Source organism: Rattus norvegicus, chromosome 2 (assembly GCF_021556685.1).
Source record: "Rattus norvegicus strain SHRSP/BbbUtx chromosome 2, alternate assembly SHRSP_T2T, whole genome shotgun sequence".
NCBI lineage: Eukaryota > Metazoa > Chordata > Mammalia > Rodentia > Muridae > Rattus > Rattus norvegicus.
Window position 1 is genome coordinate 166852501 of NC_141535.1, and position 25320 is coordinate 166877820.

A 25320-nucleotide genomic window follows, 5' to 3' on the forward strand; every position below is an offset into this window, starting at 1 on the left:
TTAAAAACAATGACAATTTTCACGATGATAGGAAGCCAGGGTACAGAGCTTGCTGACAGCACTACATAGAACCTTACAGGTTTCTATGGAAACTTCCTTCCTAGATGGTTTAAAGAGTAAGGGGGTGGGGGTGGGGTGGAGAAATGATGGCTCAGCGGTTAAGAGCACTCAGTGCCTTTGCAAATGATACACACACACACACACAACACACACACACACACACACACACACACACACACACACACACACCCTCTACAACCACCCATAAATTTAATTCAAGGCTATTCAACACTGTCTTCTGACCTCTGTAGGCACCAGGCATGCATGTGATACACTTACACATACGAAGACAAACACTTCTATGCACGTAATAAAGATTACATTTTAAAAAATTAAGAAGAAATTTCCTCAGCAAACAATCTTGGTCAGAGGCTCAGACAGAACTGACCACATAAGAGTCAACTCTTTTACCTCGACTGTCACCAGTGAACTCGGCCTCCTTAATAAATAAGGAACGTAAGGTGAAATCACAGAGTGTGTATTAAGTTCATGCCCCACAGAGGATACTTTCTGAATGAGAATGCCATGAACCCCATGAAGTTTTGGTAGCTCACACATAGAAAACAGTTCTTGGCGCAGACCAGACCTTGAATAAGTGTTGGCTATTGCTGTTATTCCACTGAGTACATGAAGTACCAAGTTCCTTGAGTTGCTTTGGGCCGTCAGCTCTCAAAGGTCATTTTCTCTTATGAACAAACTATCAGTAGGACTCTGCTAGCTTGACTATTCCTATTTCGTGCCAGAATTTCTCTGAGATATTTGATTCTGTTTCCTGGGTCTCTAGAATATCAAACCCCCTAAGATTCAGTTTGAAGAAGTCTCTGGCATGGTCCTCTCTCCAACCGCATCTAAGTGGCAGTTGAAATAAGTTAATAGAGTCGTGGCTGCAGCTCAGTATGACGAGCTCAATCCCTCGGATTTTGTATGAGATGGCATCAGTGGTTGCTCTGCTTTTGCTTCAATATCTCATTCCTTCAGTTTCTTAGAGTCATGAGGTCAGGTCAGCTTCCTCAGGAGAGCATGAAATGGCTCACAGGTATATCTTCTTATACATGTGTCTTGTTACAGTGAGGCAGGGGACAAGAACAGGCCAGTTCCAGCGTGCAGTGAACATTCTCACATTTCCCCTTCCTAAGTTGCTTTTTTCTTCCAGTTTCCATTGGGTGTGAATTTCCCTGTCTGGAACTACAAGCTTAGTTTTAGGTTGAACATGTCTGAGCTCTGAAGATCTGACTCATTCTGTATTGTCCTATTGTACTGTGTCGTCTCTCCCTTCCCACTGGTCTCTGTGTCTGGGAGGCAGTAATGTTTCCTGTATTTTTCATTGTGTGTCTGGATCCTATTGGAGTGTGTAATGTACTGAAGATACTCAATGAACATGTTGAATGAACGTGGGAATTCCTGCTTGCCTTGTTTCTTTGATGCTTTGTAAATCTGTATTTGGATTTGCTAAGGAAAAGTATTAGTATTTTTATCTTAAATCCAGGCTGGGATTTATCTGGAGTGCTTCATGAAACGTTTGCTGTGGAGGCTAGTGACAAATGTTCTTCGTAGCCTTGTCACAGTACAAATAATAAGACTCAAAGATGTATTATACTGAGGACCATCAGTGTGGTGTATTGGTATTATGCTAGCATGATTTAACGATGGGTTTTCTGTAGGAGGAGCAATACGATTTGTTTAAGAGATATGGTTTGGTCTAGAAATACATCTTTTTACATGAAGGAGAGAGTAGGTAGTTAGCACATCTTGTATGTAGTCTGTCCTAAGGGGGCTGTTTCAATTCTTTGACTTCTACTTGTGTTTATGAAAATACATTTATGTCTCATACAAAGAACACAGCTTGTCTGAAGCTCGGAGTTAAGTATTTGGCTTTATTTTCACCGACTCTTCCAGAACCTTACCCTGTTGGCATTTAAAAAAAACAACCACCTTAATTTGAAATGAAAGACAAGTAAGTCTGTTTAGAGTCAAAAAAGGAGAATGAATTCTTGAGACCATAAAGAATAAAGGCTCTATTTCCTCCATATTTTTATCCTAAGTTTCCAAGTCTTTCCTGATTTCAGCAATCAACTTCCTTAAACAAATCCTTTAAGGGGCCAGAAGGCATTTATTTTTCTCTCTGTGTACTTAACAATCAGAATCTCCGTCATTTAATACAGTATCACAGGTGACCAACACTCATGTACACATACAGGCTGTGGAAACCTCTCCTCTCAAGGGAACAGTAGCCTCCATTGTAACAGTCGCTCACTGGGTGTCACTTCCCATCAAGCACCATTTCGTTTTTTAAGAACTGGGACTCCATTATCACATGAAGTCCACATAAAAGTGTTTGGAAGTGTACTCAAGTCACAGGACCTTGGAACTCCATGATAGGAAGTTGATGAATATGGAGATAGAAGGCCAGAGAAAATAAGCATTTTTATTAAAAGAGCATTAATATAAATGGATATAAAAGTGGTGTGTAACACTCCTAAGAAGGTACAAAGAAGACCCCTGAATGGTTTGTCCACTCTTGGTCTCCCAGTAGAAGCTTTCCATTGATTCAGTCCAGTCTAAGAGGGTCCCAATTATAGACACACCTCACCTCATTATGGGTCTATGTACAGGAATTAGAAGATAAGCTCAATATGGCTGACCTAGACACACCTCACCTCATTATGGGTCTATGTACAGGAATTAGAAGATAGGCTCAATATGGCTGACCTAGACACACCTCACCTCATTATGGGTCTATGTACAGGAATTAGAAGGTAGGCTCAATATGGCTGACCTAGACACACCTCACCTCATTATGGGTCTATGTACAGGAATTAGAAGGTAGGCTCAATATGGCTGACCTAGACACACCTCACCTCATTATGGGTCTATGTACAGGAATTAGAAGGTAGGCTCAATATGGCTGACCTAGACACACCTCACCTCATTATGGGTCTATGTACAGGAATTAGAAGGTAGGCTCAATATAGCTGACCTAGACACACCTCACCTCATTATGGGTCTATGTACAGGAATTAGAAGGTAGGCTCAATATGGCTGACCTAGACACACCTCACCTCATTATGGGTCTATGTACAGGAATTAGAAGATAGGCTCAATATGGCTGACCTAGACACACCTCACCTCATTATGGGTCTATGTACAGGAATTAGAAGGTAGGCTCAATATGGCTGACCTAGACACACCTCACCTCATTATGGGTCTATGTACAGGAATTAGAAGGTAGGCTCAATATGGCTGACCTAGACACATCTCACCTCATTATGGGTCTATGTACAGGAATTAGAAGGTAGGCTCAATATGGCTGACCTAGACACACCTCACCTCATTATGGGTCTATGTACAGGAATTAGAAGGTAGGCTCAATATGGCTGACCTAGACACACCTCACCTCATTATGGGTCTATGTACAGGAATTAGAATGTAGGCTCAATATGGCTGACCTAGACACACCTCACCTCAATATGGGTCTATGTACAGGAATTAGAAGATAGGCTCAATATGGCTGACCGAGGCCATCATCGTTCATCTTGTTCCATCTTTTCAAGCATGATGGGAGATCCCAGGTCTATTTGCATTAACCTATAGCTGGGCAAAGTCATCAGCTACAAAGCTTGTTTTGTAATAAAGGCTCATATACACACAGGGATGTGTATTTTATACACACGATGGGATGTAAAACACAACATCCAAATAATGCCTGCACTGTAGTATGCTGGAGACTGTTGGCTGTCTATGTTCAGTCAGATGGCTAACTGGGGTTCAGTGCTGCCACCTGGCCTTGCTAGAAAGCATCATCAGATGCTGCCAGTCGAGCAAAGAAAGATTGAAACTCAGAATTTTAAATATGATTTCTACAGAATGCTCTCATACCACCATGAAGTTGAAATGTTGTAAATTAATTTGAGCTACGGTACAGGGACTGTCATTGTAGACTATCTGCAGTACACATTTCTCAAGATTAAAAAATTAAATTATATGTCTATGTGTATTTGAGTATCTGGCTTATGCACATGGATGTAGTGCCCTCAGCGTTCAGAGCAGGGCACTGGATCCCGTGGATCTGGACTTACACATGGTTTTGAGCTGCCTGATATGGTGTTCGGCAGTGGAACCGGGGTCTTTCACAAGAATAATATGCTTTCTGTAACTACTGAATCATTTCTCCAGACCTGTCTTCACAATTTTAAAAATTGATAAAAGAAATAGTGATTCAATCATCACAGAATTATTAGCTCAGATTACTCTTGGACCAGTTCGTGGTTTAGAATGATATGTTTTAAACGAGTCTCTTTAAATATAAAAATATATATTTGAAATCCATGGACTTGCCAATCAATAATTAAACCCAGCTATTTTCTGAAATGTTGCAAAGCTATTTTAGAAAAAGAAAAGAGTATGTATAGGAGAGACTGTAATTAGGTAGGGAATGTCAGAAGATCTAGTCATTGTTATGGACACAGATTTGTGTTGTATGACTATCTTTGAGGGAGGTCCAAAGATAAAAATAAAGTGTGCTTTAAAAAAAGATCCAGTTTTAGCCCCTCTTCAAACCTTTAAGATTAACTATAAGCCTCTGATGGGGGGAAAGAGGTTGGCTGGATACCTGTTTAGGAGAAAGAGTGGCTGAAGGCTAAAAGATCTAACCTGTAAAACTGGTTAGAACCAACATGGCCAGCTGGAATGATGCCTAAGAGTCTTTACTAAAGGACCTCAGAGTCCGTCCTTTAATCAAAATATCACCAACTGTGCACTTGCCTAACACAGACAAGGTCCTCAGTTCAATACTAAAGACCACAAACAAATGAATAAAATAAAATATCAGTAATATCTGATGTGTAGAATTGGTAATAAACATAATAGACTGTAAATTCTTTGTAAATGCATCTTATTGCATCTGACACTGTGACAAATGTGGGAAATCACATCTAAGGACAGAAAGTGGCAGAAAACCCCCTTTCATTCCAGGTTTTCCTTCCTGTTCTCCACCTTAATCAATGAAGAAGCCTTTCCTTTGTTTAAGGAAACCAGTGATCTAAAATCCCAAGGATCCACCCACATCTTGAGAAAACAACACCCACTCTTGGGTATGTGGCACTGTCATGGCATTTTTAAATAAAGCCCAGTTTAGTTTTATAAAAAATAACGAAATATAACAGGATATTCTTTGCAGTAATATTTAACTTGTCATCTATAAAGACCTAGTGCTAGACATAACATAGTATGTAATAATGGTGTTGTTAGCCATGTATGTAAGACAGTTGGACTCCATGCATTTGGAGTCATGCATAGGGGGAAACCCCTGTAAGGACAGAAAAGTTACCCATTGAGCCCTCCATTTCCCCATTCTTAAGTGGAGAAATTCCGAAGCTACATAAAGTTATAAATTTCTCCCCAAGCCACATGGTTACTGATTAGTAAAGCTGGGACCTGTACCTGTTTCTTCACAGGGTAAGTCTTCCACAGTTTGCTTCTGTAAACCAACCTCATGTTTTAAATACTGTCTGGGACAGTTATGATATAATGACTAAACAATACTAATTTTAGCATGGTAGTTTCTGATTGTGCTACTATATCAACATACTATTTATTTAATATTTATTTAAGTCCAACAATATAACTCTGACAGTATTTTTGCTCAGAGGAAAAAGTATTGATGTATCACTCTGAGCAAGACTGTATTTATTTTTAAACGAAAGCTAAAATTCTGATATTTAACAGATTTCCATGTTTGGTTTGAACAACCATGAGCATGAAAATATGATTGAACATGATAGTTTGTTTTCTGTCTCTCTTGTTCAAGATTCTCAAATTACTGCAAAGGGTACCAGGTACACATGGTGTTGTGTCCATATGTTCAGATAACTTTTGAAAAAAAAATTAAAACCTTTTAATCTAGGGTAAGGCAAAGCAGACTATGACCATGTGAAAGTCAATGCATTTAAAAAGGAAAGCCAGGGCTGGCGAGATGGCTTAGCAGGTAAAAGCTTTGATCTCTGGAACTCACAGGGTAAAAGGAGAGAAACAACTTCTGAAAAAGGCTTTCCTTTAACCTCAACAAGAACACTGGCATGCATTTGTTCTCCCCCAATATAAACAAATGAATAGATGAATGAATGAGTGAGTGAACGAGTGAATAGAGAGACTAGAAGACAGACAGACAGACGGATGGATAGGTGATAGATGAATGAAATGGAAACCCAGTGCCATCTGACCTGTGAATTAGGAACTTTGCCAAAGCTCTCCTCTGGGCTGCACATTTCTGTGAATGGGTCTCGGGAACACTGTTTGGGTAGCATTTAAGCATCTTGCTATTTTTCATACCCAGCATGGAAGATGCATTATGTATGCTTTATTTTTAGGATGCTGTTTTATTGCCATGGAGCTGTCATACTGAATTAAGGTAGACTAGTTCCAAGAATTCTGTGCAGCGAGCTGCTTAGATGACAAACTACAGGCACCCCACAAACTTCCATTTAAATTCATTGTGGATCCCAAGTCGCTCACTGTGTCTCAACTTGCATTGCCTCTTCTTATTACAGAGCAGGGGAAATAGATTGTGTGCTTTCCCCCACCCCCTGTCTTTTCTACTTTCCTGAGGAAGTCTTGGGAGCCCGAGCTGCTGGTGTATCTGCCAGGGCGGAAGACTATGGCAGCTTTGCTTTTCCTGTTGTTTCAGGGATCAGGTAGGGATGGTGCAATCCATTTCTTTGGAGCTCTGAGAACGCCTCAGAACAATTTGAAATCACACTGGTTCTGATCCCTACAAACCCTTGACATGTCTGCAAACTTTCTTAAAACATTTACTTAGGACTGTATAGTCATGGTTTATTGTTGAAATTTCTGCTCAAAAGCACATTCTATTCTTTATCAGAACAGCCCCAAGGCTATTTCTTTAGCAATCCAGTTGAGCTGGCCAGCTCAATACTTGCATTCATTTAGGGACAAAAGTTTCCTGAGCTTCCCTCCCAAGCATCACCGACTGGCTGCAGTGTCCTCTTGTTTGCCCACTACATACCTTCCCAGACACACTGGAGACCTGGCAACCTTCTGCTATGCATCTGGAATTTCTCCCCTGATCTCACTCTGGGCTAGGACAGAAGCGACAAGAAGTGGTTGTTACACGGGATTCACACTGTAAACATGTTCCTCAACTCCATGCAAATCTACCCCTCTGCTAGGATTTTATTTATTGTCATTCCTTTAACAAACGTTTATTGAACACCCACTTTTTACTAGTCACTCTTCTAGTCCTTGGGGCTACAACCCTGTACAACATAGCCCAGGGGAGCTATCCTTGTGGACCTGACATCATCGAGTCTTACTGCTATTGATTGCAGGCTTCATGAAACATTCTCTTGAGCTTAAGGCCATGATGTCTCTATGGACTCTGCAGCTCTGGGTTGATGGAAGGACTGCACAGTTCAGTAGGACCAGGCAACCTTTCTTACCTTAACTAAGGGTCAATGCTCGTGACTTCTGCACAGTTTGGCTGTAATGAGCTTAGTCTATGGGCATTGAATTTGTCTGTGAAGCACTGTCCCAGAACTGGGGCAGGGAGTAGGACTTCCCTATGTAATAGCCATTCAATTCAAATCTGTGTAACTGAGCATGTATACTGGCAGTATGCTTTGCCTGGGTTTGATTCCAGATTCAATACCTTACTGATTTTTATTTTTTATGAGCATAGCAATGATAACAATGATGATTAGAATAATGATATTTATAATAATATTTAACCTGGCCTTGTCACTAAAATTGACCCCTCCCCCTTTCTCTTCTCTTCTCTTCTCTTCTCTTCTCTTCTCTTCTCTTCTCTTCTCTTCTCTTCTCTTCTCCTCTCCTCTCCTCTCCTCTCCTCTCCTCTCCTCTCTTCTCTTCTCTTCTCTTCTCTCTCTCTCTCTCATATATATATACATATGTATATATATTTAAATATTTGTAGTAGGGCGTACTGTATACTTATAAATGTGGCCTTTTGTTTTCATTTAGTTTCTAAGCTGATTTAGCATCCTGTGGTATGCTTTTTAGATTGTCATAGTTTCTCTAATTTTACTTGAGATAAGTAAATGGGCAACCACAATTAATTCAAAGCAAGTTCTGTAGCTGGGGATGGATATTGTTTTTTAATTTTTGGAATGTAGAACACTTTCCTTTCGCAAGCTTGTTAAGTCCTGTAAGAGTATCATAAGCATGATTACCTTGTGGTACAGATTTTCTGTGGAGAAACTGAAGCTCAAAAGATAACATGATGGATAGTGAAACTGATACAGATGTGAGTTGGGGGACTTCGGTAGCCTGATCCTCATCATCCTGCTGCCTTGCTACCTCTGTGATCAGTCATGCCACAGGAGGGCCTCCAGCATTGTATCCCCATTCCTCAGCCATTCAGAATGTAGCCTGCTTTCAACAGCCTAATTGTTCTGTCTCTCTCAAGTATAGCCCCGATGCTTCCGGTCTCATATCAGTGGCCTGAGGTCAGAAGGTGTGCGTGTATGTGTAAGGGTTTCCACCCCACCTCTCTTGCTCCTGAGTTCTATAGCATCATGGATGTGTGAGAGTCAAGTGCTAGTTGGAGAGAATGAGGGCACAGAAAGCTTTGTACATTTTTCAGCTCTGTTTCTCAAGTTTCTCCCTAATCCTTCTCATTCGTTTTCAGGGATGGCCTTGAAAGTAAGGATTACTGGGGTCTCACAACAGCTGCATTTTTGTTCTGAGTCCATTATCCATGTCTTGGAACACACTAGTTATACAAGGACATTGGGGGATTATGAAACAAATCATTCATGTGTCCCAGTTGTTTTTAACGTTCATTTAGTTGTGTGTGTCGGAGGACAACTTCCAGCAGTTGTTTCTCTTTCACAATGTGATCCAAGGCTCAAACTCAGGTCATCCGGTGTGCACTTTCACCCACTCAGCCATCTTCCTGGCCCAGAACCAGCTCTTAGAAGTCACTGTGGGTAGAGCAGGAGCCGTGATCCATGTAGAAAGGCAGCCAGCCTGAAAGGCTTCTGAGGGCAGTATGCCCCCAGGAAAAGCAGTTTTGAACTGGAGATTGGGGCTACAGGGATGAAGGGAGACAAGTTTGTCTTAGATGGGCAGTTTGTTCTTTATCCTGTGAGGACCCTGAGCTTTGTCTTCAGCATGTGGGGGATGGGGAGTAACAGGGTTTTAGAGAAGAGAATGTTATGGTTGGGCTTGTGTTACAAGGCTACTCTTGTCAGAAACTCATGACACCTTTCGCTGTATGAACCCCAAGACTCCCCAGATTAGGTTACCCAAAGGCAAGAAGGACTTTACCCCCCCCCCCAAATGTGGTTGTTTGTAGAGTTTGATACCCTTACAATATCCCCACCACCCTGGGAGGTCAATTTTATTTCTGCAGGTTATTATTATTTGTTGTTGTTTTTGTTTTTGTTTTGTTTTTAGACAAGGTCTCTACGTAGCCCTGTCCTGGAACTCAGTATGTAGACCAGGCTAGCCTCAAACTCAAGAGATCCACCTGCCTCTGCTCCTGAGTGCTGGGATAATGGGACGTGTTACCACACTCAGCCCTGATTCCTGCACTTTAAAATAAACACTGAGGCAAGAAGAATTTAGGGGTTTCCATTTGTGAAGTAGAGACTTTTAGTGAGTGTGTGTTCAGGGTTGCTCCACGAGCAGAGGTTCAGAACAAAGGATAGTTTTAAAAGTGGAGTGGATAGCTTGGGCGGGTCATGTCGGAAAAGTCCCATGGCATTCTTCCCTATTCCCAGGCTACACACTCACGTGAGCAGTTAAACATCAATGAAAGACTGGGATGAACTGAGCTCTGTTCAACCCAGAGAAGGTCAACTGTGAAGTGAGTGGTAGTTATTTGAATACACAGACTTTTTTTTTTGCTTGCAGAAGTGGTCTAAATTACCTAGACATCCAATGCCTCTTTAATTGTACTTTTAGTTGGTAACTGTGTATACTTTTGGGTTATAATTATATATGTATACAATATAGATATATAATATTAATTGAAAAATATATTTAATGTGGCATGGTAGGCTAATTTAACCTATCACTTCAGATACTTAGTATTTCTTCATAATAAAAACATTTTAGCTGTTGTTTAAAGCTAGTTTGAGATATTATTTTGGTCACCATTTTGTGCAACAGATCATGAAATTTTAAAGGCGTTTCTCTCTCACATGTATGAACATGGGCGTGTTCTCACCCATGCACTCCAGAAGTCCTGTGTCTTCCTCTGTTCCTTTCCACTGCATTCCTTCGAGACAGCGCGGAGCCTGGTGCTCATTGTCTCGGATTGGTTAGCTGGCTCTACCTACCCCTGCCCCTTTACCTCACTCACAGCACCAAAGCTGCACGCACATGCAGAATTCAGGTCCTCACACTTGTGCAGCAAGCGCCTTATCCACTGAGCCATCTGCCCTGTCACGAGATCATTGAATCTTCTTGTCCCATCTAACTGAAACTTTGCATTCCTTTTCTTTTTTCTTTTTGTCATCATATGCCCTCAAGTCATCTATCTATTCTTCCTAGACTCTAGCAACAAATGTTCTACTCTCTTCTAAGAGTTTAGATACTTCAGTGTCTACGTATGGGATCTTGCAGTATCTGCCTTTGTCTTTCTGTCTTGCTTTGCTCAGACTTCCTGTTTCTTCATGATGTCCTGAGTGACAGAATTTCCCCTGGGATAGACTAAATAGTATTCCATCGTGCACGTGTGGTAGCACATGAGGGCTGTCAGGCAGGTTGCCTCTACTGCTTGGCTGTGGTGAAGGATGCTTTAGTGTCCACGGAAGTGCAGACTCCTGATTTCAGTTCCCTGCAGAGCATCTAGGAGTTGGGTGATAGGGTCATATACTTTCCTTTCATTACTCTGAGGACCCTGCAAACAGTTTGCCACAATACTGGATCAGTTCCCTTCTCCCCAACAGAGTCTGAAATTTCTCCTTTCCCTAGGATTTTGCCAGGAGATTTTTTTCTTTAATCTTAATAATGGTTATTCTAATAGATGTATTAGGATGCCGCCTTGTTCTTCAATTTATGTAGAAATCTATTTCCAAGACAAATCCTGAATTCCACCACTTGGTTAGTTTTGTAACATCTACACATATGGAAACTACATACTCTTGTCTCTACCCTTTCTCCTTCAAAATGAACAAACAAACAAACAAGCAAACTTTATAAAATCTTTGGAAGATTTGTTCCTTGTTAGACTTGCCAGAACTGGGGTTTGTTTCATTGGATTTACACAGTCTTGCAAGTTGAGAAAGTTTTCTCTATGCATCTTGGGTAGGTTAGTATCTTACCTAGAGTGTTAGGTCTCGCCTCTGGTCCTGAAGACACAGTGGTGGCTTCAGGATAGAAGCAATACTGTGTGACTTTTTTGTTTACCCTATCATAGCAAGCCCTGAGCTGCTTCTCAACAAAGCTTCCTCTCCTAGTGACCTGTGACTTCCAACCATATGTCTCAGAGCTCATCTCATTTAGTTCATCACTGTTCCTGTTCACTCACTTCTTCTCCTGTCCCTGCTGTACATGTATACTTGCTTGGCTATACTAACTTCTAAGATGTTTAAGCTTTAGCTCTTTCCTGGAACCCTAGGAAACTTCCTGATATATATATATATATATATATATATATATATATATATATATATGCTTTGTACATATTTCTTCTACTGCAAACTTAGGACTACATAAATCCAGAGAGTAAATGATGCTTTTAAATAACTTTTAAATGAATAGACAAATTAACAGTACTGAAAATCCAGACTATATGTGAGCCTTCATCAACTCCTTCCAACTCATTCCTCTCTCAAGGGTATCATGAATCTCACATTACTATTTGGGCTTCTCTCATACATGTTAGCTTGTCACACTCACAAGCTTCAAGCTTCGCCTGGTCACTTCAGTCAAATTGTGTACATACAAGTATCCTTATACTGATGGAGTAGGGTGTATGTAGATTAGGAATATATATGTATATGCATATATCCATGCAATAACAAAGAACAGAGTCCATACACTTGAAGAAGAGAGGGGAGGTGTATGTAGGAGAGTTTGGAGGGAGAAAAGGGAAGGGAAAAATGTAATTATATTTACTCTCAAATATAAAATTGAAAAATAGAGATAGGTAGGTGTGTGTGTATGTGTGTGTGTCTGCTTGTATGTATATATCTATAACTGAGAGTAAGAGTTAGAGACAGAGACACAAAGAGACACAGAAACACACAGAAAGAGATAGACCAGACACCGAAAGACAGAGACACACAGAGAGATATGCAGAGAGAGACACACAGAGAAAAAAGGGACAGACACACACAGAGACAGAGAGACACAGAGAGATGCAAAGAGATAGGAAGAGATAAAGAGAGAGGCAGAGAGATACAGAGAGACAGAGAGAGACACTGAGAGTTAGAGAGAGACATAGAGAGATGCACACAGAGAGAGTTGGGGGAGAGGGAGACAGAGAGAGATTGTTTGCAGTGCTATTGGGAATACTAGGCAAAAGAACTAGTGTGTTCAAGCCCTATTCCTTGGTATATTAAGATAATGTCTCTTTCACATAGCTCAGGCAGTAATATAAACTAGGCTACCATGAACTCAAAATGCCATATATATATATGTATATATGTATATTTATACTTATATTTCAAATCCTGCCTTTTTGAGGCAATGAAGTTAATAAGACTTAACAAGTTTTTGTACCTAGACACGTTCTACAAGACCTTGGAGCAGCATGCATGAACACCTTATTGCTTTTAGCAGTGGGCAATCTGTAGTATAAGGCTTTCTGTCAGTGACTTGCTGATGCTTGTGATGGAACCCATGGGATTTATTTCCTGCAATGAAGATGCTCCACTGGTTTTGACTGGCCCGTGCTTTCTTTCAAGGATCTGTAGAATTGTGTTTAGTGAAAGGCCCGATGCTGAACTCTAACTTCCTTTCAGTCCCATTCACAAGGAGTCTTGGAACTTGGCCCATTCGATAGAAAGGACTTTTGATTCACAGTTTAGAACACTTTTGCTTATTTTTGTCTGCTGATAAATACAGGCAGACATTCACACTCTACCAGCATGCTTGGCCTGCCCCTATAGTGTAGCGAAACCAGTCAGCCAGTGTTTAAAGTGAAGGGCATTTAATACATGCAGACAAAGGAGATTGTGTAAAGCATACATTTTTGGCTAATTTTCATGTCCATCTTCCCCAGAGAATGTCTTCTTTGTGCTGTTGAGTCAAAAATGACTAAAGAGAACATCAAAATTCTGAGGAGATATTCAGATATTGGAAGAGAGGAGTTTTTACTGGCAAGTTTCCTTCTTAAGACAGCTGTGTAACCTTTAATTCACATGGACATCCACACATCTGTTAAAGGCTGCTTCCCACCACTCTGACAGTTAGAATTTTATCTCTTCACCATTAAGATTTCTCCAGAGAGCACAGCACTGCATCATTTTGACAAATATGAATGGAAGGAGGTGAACACTGCTCATTTAAAAAACCCTTCAGGGTGAATGCCTTTAACCAGGCTCCTGTTTCCAGAGACCATCTTCCCATCATCCCTTATGATCTATCAACGCTCCTTTACTCCTGTATTTTATATAATGTGGAATTCTCCCCTCAGTGGCGCTTACTGTGCCGGGATCTGCAGCTACGCCGACAGATATTATTGCCCACTGGGTCCCACATTCTTGGCTGTGGAAAAACAAGAGGCCTGTGCTCCTCTACTCACCAACCGGGGAGCTCAGATCTCTGGCTTTCTCTGTTCTCTGGGAATCCCTTTCCCTGAAAGGCATGTCTTTATGTTCTACTCGGGAGACATGGATGGCCATGGAGAATAATTTATTGTGCCAGTTTGCTGAACCCACCTTTGACAGTTTGAGAAATGATTTATTAGCTATCGGGATAGAAGGAATATGAAATGACTGTGCATGTGCCTGTAATCTCAGTGCCCATGGAGCAGAGACGGGAGGAACGCAGGTTCAAGTCCAGCTGTGGCTACAGCTGGAGCTCTGCAGCTGGGTGATGGGAAGAAACCACGAGTCGTGGTGGCGCACACTTTTAATTCCAGCACCTGGGAAGCAGGAGCAGGTGATCTCTGGGAGTTTGAGGCCAGCTGGGTCTACACAGCAGATTCCAGGTCAACCATGGTTATATGGTGTGACCATGTTGGTTTCAAACCAACAAACAAGTAAACAAATTAACAACAGGAAAAAGCAACAAACTATCAAAGAATCTGATGATTTATAGAGAGACTGATCAATCCATGGGCTTACGACTTGTGGCCAAAGATTTTTGCTTTCATAAACTGATGTCTGCAATTTCACACGGCTGAAAAATATAATGAAAAGGTTGATAATATTACTCTGACAATCGGAAATAATGTGGATTCACACTTTAATGTTTACAAAAAAGCTGTGTTGGCTTAGTCATGACCAATTGTCACTTTATAGTGTGCCACTGTGACACTGAGCCAAGCACATTGTAGAATGACTGTGGCGGAGATCACATGACTGACAAACTGCAAATGTTTACTCGCTGCTATTTGCATGGTACGCAGACCACTGGGCTACATTACATCACTGCAGAACAATTACATCAGTGCTACTCAAATATTTAATTGTAAAATAAACATCCGTACTATAATGTCTAATAAAACAATTATGAGAATCCACATATTTTTATTTTTTCCCTTGTATAATTTTTGGTTCCTTATCCTGTGAAAATGTATGCTTCCCTAGAGCAAAAAGTTGGCACCTACTTGTTTATAATTTAGCTTTAGGCTCCAAAACACTACCTGGCATATAGTAGTTGCTCAGTAAGCAGAAATGGTTGTTGGGTGAAGACTGTAGGAGGTGCATATGTAAAAACAGCTGCTATAAAGTCATTCTTGATTATGCATTTATGCTAAACACTAGGATGAGGGGTTTTATTTACTTGCTTTATTTTTTCTTTCATTTCATATGTCAACGTAAAAATTTTACCTGTTAGTGAGTTACAGGCACACTGTATAATGTGCAAATCAGGGCAAACCTATCCAACATGCTGATCTTACAACAGTGGTGTGGCTACAGTTAGCAATTATATGCTGAATATGCTCAAAAACCTTGAGGAAGGGAATTCTGAATGTTTGCACTAGATAGAAGTGATAAAAGTTTGAGGAAGACATTTTTTCTTTATACAAAGTCTTATTTAATAATCGTGAAGTCAGTTTACAAAGATACATCATCACCCCTGTGACCCAGAGGAGGAGGGGGAGGAGGAGGAGGAGGAGGAGGGGAGGGGGAGGGGGAGAAGGAGGAGGGGGAGGAGGAGGAGGAACATTTTCAGAGACTTGTCACTTGTCTAATGTCACAAAGCAAGGAAGTCAGATTAGAGAGCAAAAACTCTGTTGGGTTCCATAGTCTAAGCTTCAGCTTCAGCTTCTAAGTTAGCCACATTCTCTTCCTAAAATTTTAAAGCTATTTATTTATTCAGATAAGAGTGAAGAGGGCAGGAAAACTTCAGAAAACAAAACAACTGATTGTTGTGGTTTGCTGACAACTGGTTTTTTCCTTCCTTATACATTCTCATCCATAATTTTCTTCATTGCCTAAAATGAAGAGACTTCTTTTTCTTTAATTTTACAGTAAGGTATGGATGCTCTTTAAGATTTGGAGAGAAGCAAGGTTTCTCTGACTTCTGTAGACCGCTTCTTGCTCCTTCTAGGGCTTGGGTGCAGATGAAACAGTTGCCTGCCTGATCTTGCAGTGACTGTCCTGTGGATATGCAGTATTAGGCTTTAGTTACTTTTGAACACTGCCTTGTTCTGAGATGAGAAGCGATGTTGGTGAGTCACAGGGTGGGGGACACTGGTTCACAGCCTCTCGAAGTTCAGATGTCCCATGTGCTTGTCTCGGAAGGCTGCATGACATTATCTACTCATATTTGGTCACATGGGTCCAGCTTGTCTTCCTCACATGATCAATCGTACATGGATTTTTATCTCTCCGACATCTATCAGCATAGTACTTGGCATATACAAGATTGTCTAGCTCTGCTGTTTTAGAATAGAATTAGGTCTTAGGAACCCCAATCAGTAAAAAGGAAATGGGAAGGAGGAAAGGAATGGAAAACTGATGATCTTTTGGGTCAGTTCGAGGTTCTTTCTTTCTCTTAATTGTGTGTCAGTGACTGTGGTGTACGTGCTGATGTGTAGAGACCTTCCACATGCTCTACCCTTTGGAACAGGCTGGGATGAGAGCAATTGAATGGTTGAGTTAATGTGTTTAAACTGTCGGTATGCCACCAGCTTCCGAATGTGTCAAGCAGCTGACAGTTTCCTGCAGGTAAGAGCACTACAAGTTTCAAACAACGGGGTTTGAGTTTCTAGCTAGGTGAGGAAAGTTGGAGATTTCAAACATCCCAGGCTGTTTCAAAGGGCTTTTAGAAATTCCTGGCATGTCTAGACACTCCCATCAGAATTCCTGAGGGCTCTGTTGTTCAGGCTTGTTCAGAACGAGTTAAGGGGGCTTTCTAGATGCTTATAATTGAGTTGTTTTCTTCAAGAGCACTTTACTGACTTTTGAATTACAAGCAACCCTGATCATCACCATCTCTGGGACTTTACGTGGATGAAATGGGAGCTTGTAAATGATAGTTCTGGTTTAAGTCTGAAATATTGTTCAATAGATTCCATTGTGATCTTTTCTGTTGATGAGGATTCCACAGGAATGTATTATACTTTATTCAGTCTAGCAGTGATAGAAATTGCATTTCTGTCCAGTGACTAAGATCCAAACAACTTTACTGACATTTTAAAAAATGTATCATCTATGCACATGCAGTTGAAGTGACATTTGCTTAAAGACACCTTATAAGGCTATGTGTGAGTGAGTGACCCTTTCCCAAGAGCACTATTGTGCTTGCACACTTCTATCAGAAAAGAAAAACAGAAACAAAAACACTTCTTTCTCCTGCTTTCCTTCCTTGCAGACTCCAAAAATTGATGTGAAACATCCATTTTCTTGTTGAAATTTGTGACTTCTAAAAATTCGCCCCACCCCCCCGCATCCTGATGTAGCCTCAGAAAATCAGACAGCTGTTATTACAAACAGAGACCGCTCTGCTCAGACCTTGAATAGACAATTATAAATGTCTGGATTATTTCCTTTCTTGTGGCGGCTGCTTTTTAGATGTGGAATAAAGCCATACTAAATGAGAAGATGCTTGAGTAGTAGTTAGTAGCCTGTTCTTGCCACATCCATAAATCTTGTTAAATTTTCTTTCACTGTCTACAGTAACTTTCCGTTTTATAAGATTTTTAACAGTCTTAAAGCTTGTAAAGACACAGGGACCATGGGATTTGGTTCTGTCCCACAGCCGACAGGTGAGAGAGGGCATGAATTAGTTGAGTGACCTTCCCAAGGACATTTGCCTACTTACTAGGGCAGCCTGCTGAGTGAACTGTTTGCTTTTCTGATTTTGTAGATGGCCGGCCTCGACCTATCATTCTCTGGGACTCATCTCTAGTACCTTCAAGCAATGTTAGCCATTCTTCTGTTAAGATCACCTGGGGAACTTATCAGCAGTTGCTAAAACAGAAGTGCTGGCTGAACGGCCGGGTTCCCAGACCTGAATGGGGCTGCACTGAAGTCCATCACCACGAGTGGTCCAAGATGGCTCTCTTTGATTTTTTGTTACAGGTAAGTTTATCCAATCCCCTGTGGTGATCTAAGACCGATAGTGTTGTAAGGCCTCAAAGGAAACTTCAGCAACTGGAGTGTCTACGAAGTTGTACTTTAAGTTATCACATTGTTAAATAGTAATTGGGAGAGGATTTAAGACTTACAAGTCTTAGAACGCTTGTAAAAAACATCCTCCTTTTGGTGAGTACCTTTTCTGTCTGTGCGTCTAGCTAGAAGGAAGGAAACAGGAGCGGAAACATAGATGGAAGACTATAGAGTGATTTCAAGTCCAGTCTAGGGAACATGACCCTCTGTTTTAAAAGCAAAACAGAAAAAGTAGAGAAAGCACTAGCCTAGTCACTGTCTAGGGGACAAACTGTTGACCCAGAGAATGGTCTCCCATGTCAGTGATGCAGAGTGTATAGTGAAGACTAAGCCAGCGTTTAATGGAGTGGAGAGGCAGCCAACAGCCACTTGGAATTGCTACCCTGGACAGTGTTTGAGTCTAGCTCTGAGTTATAGATAGGTTATGTATTATGTATGGATTATCTCATTTGTAAGCTTAATCAGTATATGAAGGCTGTGAAGTAAGCTCCCTTCTCTATATTGCATGTAGGAGAACGGAGGCATGGAAACAATATGTATTCTGACAGCTTACTTGCAAACTGACAAATTAGCCCACTGCAGAACGACTGATGCTAGTGAAGTCATGAAACCCTTGGGACTGACACATGTGAATTTCGCACTTAGGATAGAGCCACTGTTATCCACTTCATGCCTCCTTGTATCTCTGTGCGGTAACATAGCAGTGTTCTGGAGAATGTTTCTGGAGAGTGTTAGTCTCTCATATGGAACCCTAACCTCGGAATCTCCAGTCTTCCCACTGGCTCCTAGCAAACCTGACTAATGTTTGCCTTAGAAGGATGTGCGATTTTAGTATTCTGGCAAGGATGCAAACATCCCCTACATTGCAGAGTAAGATGCATTTGTATCTTCCAGAGCAGTTTACCACGCCAACAAGTGTGACAATCAGTGCTGCCCAGGGTCTGAAGGACAGCTTCATGACAGCACCTGCCTGTGTTGGGTGAAAAACCTTAGAATATCCTCACTACTACACAGGCAAAAACATAAGACAGAACATGAACCCAAAGAGCGAGCTTGGTGTGCTGTGCAGAGATGCCCACGGAGAACTGTCTTTCAACACAGTGATCTCGAAGCTTGTCACTGATAGACACAGAACTACCTATAGCAAATGAAAGGCAAATCTATGATTTAGTGTTCTATATTTTAAATCTGAAACCCTCAAGTAAATCTCATTCTGACCTAAGTTTCATTTGCTATTCAACCAAAGAGAACACACACACACAATTCACACACAACCTATGATCATTATAAAAGTACTATAAAGTAATTATACCACACTCCAAAGCCTTTTGGCCTTTGCTTTCTTCTGGAAGTGTAATGGTTAGGAAACTATAGTATATGAAATAAAAGCCAGATCCACGTCAGAATTGGTGCCTAAATATTAGTTTCGACTGTTCTGATGTCAAAGGAGAGAGAACACATGCCACCAAATAGTGAAGAGAAAGTGTTTGAGTAGAAGTTTGGGGGGTAAAATCAAGACACTGTATAAAAGCCTGAGAAGATCATGGGTGTGATGACATTTCGTGGTGTTTAATCATCTTAAATAAGCCATTTAAAGCAGAGTCTTTGTTTAAGCAAATATTGGGGCTTCCTGCTTTGGACATAGGAAGTAGCAAAAAGGAAGGAGTCCTTTATACAAAGTATGTGTTGACTGTGTTGCTCTACTGTTCATTACCCTAACTGAGCCGGAACGAAGTCCAGCCAATGCACTTTAGCTTCTGAGAGCACTGGCAGCTTTACCCTTGCAGGGACAGTGTCTGCTGCCTTGGGGATGAGTGTAAGCACATGCAGTCATCACAGGCAATTTTAAACATGCGCAAATATTCCATATACCTTGAAATAAGAATACTATGGTTCACCTACCACTCACAGAACATTTATGTTGTGTATCTGGTTCTGAGCACTAAGAAAGTAATTCCGGAACTAAGTCTGGTTGTTATTTATATTTTAGAGATGAGGAAGCTGGATCAAGCAGAATTTAGTAATCTTGCCAGGGTCACATGTCTGCTACTTCCTGGAGTCAAACCAGAAGTTCTGCTTTAAAAATCAAGCCTTCTTGATTCTTGAAGGGAACAACTGCCTCCTTCATGTCTTATACAGAGTTCCATCTCCAGTCACTGTTCCAAGTGAAAAATCTAGGAGCCATATGTGTGCTTCTGTGAGGGCCACATGGGTAGTGACCAATATCTTGATATCTCTTAATTTGCTTTCATGAAGGAATCACTCATTGGCTCCTGTCTTAGCTCAAGGCTCTGTCCTTTCTCTCTTAGATGCCTCCCTTTAGCCACTTCAAACTGTATGAGCCAAGATCACTTACGGCAGAGGTTAGATGTCTGCAGGGTGTGGCTCTCTCTGCTTCTGTAGTCTATGCAGTTGCTCCCTTTGCCTGTGGTTGGAAGCTTTTCCTCTTTGGTAATTCACGAGGAAGAAGTCTGGGCAAGGATTTACCACAACTTGCTCAAACTGTAATACCGATTGGAAGCTCCTAACTCTGCTTTAAAAGCTCTGTATAGAACTCAGAATATCATTTATTAATGATTAATTTAAATAGTATTTGCAAATACACACACACACAGACACACACACACACATGCATGCAGAGATAATGTTTTGTGTGCTGTGTGGGAACATCACCTGCCAATAAAAATCTTATAGTCAATAAGCTGAGCACGATTAAAAGGTGGGACATCTGGCAGAGACAGGGATGGGGGGGAACTCTGGGAGATAGTCAGAGGGCAAGGTTCCCTGCCCTGACTCAGAGGAAGTTGGACATATGAAACTGAGGAGAGGTAACTAGCCATGTGGCAGACACAGACTAAATATGTTATGAGTTGGTAGGAACAAGCCTAGCTTATGGCCTAGTCATTTTTGAACTAATAATGAACCTCTGTGTTGTTATTAGGGAACTGGATCATGAGTAGAAAAGCCCACAGTTACATATATATACATTCATACATACATACATACATACATACATACATACATACATACCTCATATATACATACACACATACATACATGCATACACACATATGCAAATGGCATCTGTTGGGAGGGATTACACTTTTTCTTTACTTTTCATTATTTATTTCTATCAGTGAACAGGCGAGATGCTCATCTCCTTTAGACAGTACATCATTTTACCATTTTGTGTCAGGTCTGATGGTTGCAGCTTCCCTCTTCCCCACTGTGGGAAGCAGAAGGCAACGTGGTGTTTCTGCCAATCAGATGAAGGGTGATGAGGTCTTATTTGCATTTTTCAGTTTTATAGTGTGTGAGATTGAGAATATTATATATTCAGGTATTTTGTTTGCTTCCAGTAAATCTCTTGTTCACATTTTACAACTTTCCTTATTGACTAAAAACTTTGTATATTATGAGAAGGAAACCTATTCACGTCTGCATCAGGCAGCTTTTTGTGACACAAACAAACTTATGAAGAGAAAAGACTTATGGCTCTCAGTTTTTAATGTTTCAGGCTGTAATTGCTCCATCCCATTGTTTTGGGCCTATGATAAGGGGGGTAGACTGTGGAAAAAGTGTGTGGTGGGACAAACCTGCTTATCTCATGGGCAGTAAGTAGATGAGAGAGAACAGAGGGGGCCAGCCTGCCGCAAAGTCCTGTTTACGTTTCCTCAGGAGAGATGAATCTATGACCTATCCAAAGAATGGTCTATCCAAGTCCAGCTTGGTGAGCCAATGTGTTTACTGAGATTATAGGTAGATGGGGGTAAAGAGGTAGTCACTTACAATGGTGATAAAGCTGATACATCACTAGAAAGTGCCACCCCTTCATGGGTAAAGCCTACAGAAGCTGCATTATGAGGTTCAGCCCAGTTAAGTGTCCACCTCTTATGTATTCTAGTACCTCTCAAGATCAATGTGCACATTGGTTATGATAGTGTTGTTCGACTTTTTTCCTGGGGAGACATGAACAAATTCTGTTCAATCTAGCATTGATGACAGATTGAAGAATCAATTCACCCAAGTCTCACTTTACAAACAAGTCCCTGAGGTTACTACAGATGGCATAGATGAAGGGTTAAAGAAACATGTGTGACTCAAAGGCAGTTGTGTCACTGAAAGCCCAGCCCAGCATGGGTTAGAACTCATGGAAACTGCCTGTCTGGAGCTCTCTGTGGGACTTGTAGGCAGTTCCACCCACAAGAGTCTTTTCTTTCTCTAAAGATTGTTTATTGTTTACATGACCGCTGGGCGAGGCCTTGCTACTCCTTCCCCGAGTCTCTTGGGTCTTATTAGCCTCTCCCAACCTTTCCTACTCCCAACGGCAGTTAATGTTACAATTCAGAGGTCATATTTCCCTCTTAATATGTTCTTTGGTTTCCTTCATTTCTAACAACGTTTCTTCCACATTTCCTGGTATTCCCTGGGCTTTGGTGGGGGTGCTGTAGATATGTTAGAGTTTTCTTCCATTTACGACTGAACATTGAGTCCTTATGCACAGAGACAGTCTCTTGCAGGTAGACCAAGTGTGAGTCACACAGTGTCTATCACATAGCAACAAAAGAAGTTTCCCTCCTAGGTCAAACCTGATAATAACAGTAATCTGTGGGTTTAAATACAAACACGTAGAAGGCAATTTGACAGGCATGCTATAGCCATTGAACTAAACAACAGCACAGGGGCCTATCAGCTCTCCAGCCACAGATCCTTGCCTTAATTTATTACAAACATGATTTCTCTTCGCTGGTGATAGCCTTAGGTCAAATCAGAAAGCAGTCATTGAACCTTCAACAGTTATGCCACACTTTGCACGACATGCGGGAGGTGTATATGAAGAGTCCATATCTGAACAAGGGTTTTGGTGACAGTTCCCTCTGAACCTTTTGCATAGGACTTCCCAGAAATCTAAAGCCAGGCAATATAGAAGGGCCATCCATCTTAGTTGCAGCTTGAATTTTCAATATCCTAAAACCAAAATAGGGCCTTACTCTCTGGGAATCTTCTCTGAAGGGGGATCGCAGAACATTTTTATAGAATGGGAACAGAAAGCAAAGGGAATTGGGATGGGCTGTTGCATTGACCAGTCATATTTTGAAATAAGGGGTTAAGCAAGGAAGTTAACGTTGATGACTGGACCTTATCCAGGTCTCCTGATTTCAGGGTCTTTGAGTCAGCCCTTGCAGTCAGGTCCCCTCCTGGACTCTGACCTGGAATTTTAGAATGATAAGAGGAAAAAGGAGTGGGCACGCTGTACACAGGCAACACATGATGACTTGTGTGCTTTAGTTTGGCTAACGGGATAACAGCACCTTCCCTCTTCACATCCTTTACTGGTGAGCACACAAACCTGAAACATCGGAAGAAGGAGGATAGGAGTTAGGTTCCGAGGCCTGGGCATACAACTCAGTTTTGTTCTGGCCAGCAAGGAATTCATTCCTGAGGTGGCTGAATTTAGGAAACTACCTCCTAGCCAACAGTTTATAGCTCTAAGCCATTCTTACATGTAACTTCCAACTTCACATAGCTTCAAATCCTGCAAAGAGTCAGGCGGTCTGTGGGCTTGTCTATGAGGGATTGTCTTGATCACTAGAGGATGTAAGGTGGTCTGAGCTAAGAAAACCAGCCAAGTATAAGCCTGAGAGTCAGCCATAGGGCGAGCTGGCTATCAGCATTTCTCTGTAGTTCCTGTATTGAGTTCCTGCCTTGACTTTTCCCAGTGATAGACTGTGACCAGGACAGATAAGACAAAACATACCCTTTCCTCTACCAAATTGCCTTTGGTCAGAGTGTATCATAGCAACAGAGAAGTAACTGGGACAGGAGGTAACATTTCTGGCACCAGGGTTTTCATTTAATAACCTATGGATTCTGAGTGGCCTTTTCTACTCAGAATCTTCAACATCTGTTTTCACTTTTCTTTTAGATGTGCTTCCAAGTTTGTAACCCATTCAAGACACTCGAGGGCATTATGTAATGAAACCTTTTTATCGAGGGTAAGATGTCTTGAGACTTACCGATGTCCACTTTAAGCAAGTGCCAATTGGTCTTCGGATTTCGCAGCTAGACTTACACTTTTCAAAAGTAGAGCGATCCTTTAGAAAAGCATGAAAAGGTCTTACAACTTGTATCAATTGTTTTATAAAAAGAGCGATGTCGGGCAGAGCAGAATGGATAGTAGGCATGGCCCTATTTAGCCTTCTTTAACCCACACATTCTCCGTAAGCTGTGTTGCTTTCTCATGTGGGGCACTGCTGTGTGGCCACTATGCATCTCTCCATGTTAGACGGTCTCCTCTGGGCTGCCTTGCAGTGCTTGGCTCACCCGGGTTATGGTTGTACCCTTATCCGTTGCTCAAGGCAGAACCATGGCTGCTATCAATCTGTCACCCATCTTTGCTGCTGCTGAAGGAGACAACCCATGGGCTGGGTTGTTTTAGTTAAGGTTCCCATTGCTGTGAAGAGACACCACGATCAAGGCAACTCTTTTTTTTTTTTTCTTTCTTTTTTTTCGGAGCTGGGGACCGAACCCAGGGCCTTGAGCTTGCTAGGCAAGCGCTTTACCACTGAGCTAAATCCCAAACCCAAGGCAACTCTTATAAAGGACAACATTTAATTGGGTTTAGCTTACAGATCAGAAGTTCAGTCCATTATCATTAAGGCAGGAAGCACAGCAGCATCCAGGCAGGAATGGCATTAGAGGGGATGAGAGTTCTATATCTTGCTCCAAAGGAAGCCAGGAGCAGACTGGCTTCTAAGAAGCTGGGAGGAAGGTCTCAAAGCCCACCCCTACAGTGGTACACTTTCTCCAACAAGGCCACACCCCCTAATAGTGCCACTCCCTGGGACAAACGTATTCAAACCACCACAGTGTTACAATTTCCACACCCAGTATATTTTCTCATGGGGAGAAATGTACACAGAATACTCTGGAGGAGGCAATAATTGCCTACTTCTAAGACAAATCTCTTTTAACGGTACCACTCTGTCTTCCATTCCCTCTCTCATGCCTTTGGTGAACTGCTGCTTTGGCCTTAAAGCTTTCCCAAGGTTCCCTCCATGACACGCAGCTTCTGTTAATATTTACCTGAGGGACTCTGACTTTTCAGCAATTCATCACACTGGATATTGGGTTGTCCTGGACACACACCTTTGTGTAATTCCCAATTTAAAAATTTAAGTTGTTCAGATCTACTAGAATGTCTTCTACCTCACCATGATCATGCCTCACCTGTGCCTAAGTAAAGTAACAGAGCCCCTTGGGAATTAATCTCTTTCTTAGCTCGTCAGCAAACCCAAACCCATTAGGCTTGGTGAACAAGCACCGGATCTTGTCTCCCTCACCCCCAGTTTCCTCAGTAATAATCTTATTCCTGTCTTGTCTTCTAGTCCCTGATATTCATGGGGACCCATCTAGCTATAACCACATGTTGGAGCTGGTTCACTGGGGACAAGTTCACTGCATTGTCTCAAGGGTGTGCGAGTAATTA

General features: G+C 41.5%; 1 protein-coding gene across 1 annotated transcript in view; it reads left to right on the top strand.

The window, feature by feature from the left end:
- Gask1b (golgi associated kinase 1B) overlaps positions 1-25320 on the top strand; it is a 56546-nt gene that overhangs the window by 2817 nt on the left and 28409 nt on the right. Inside the window, 1 exon segment of the mRNA NM_199105.2 lies at positions 17530-17744. Coding sequence (NP_954536.1) covers positions 17530-17744 — 215 coding nt within the window.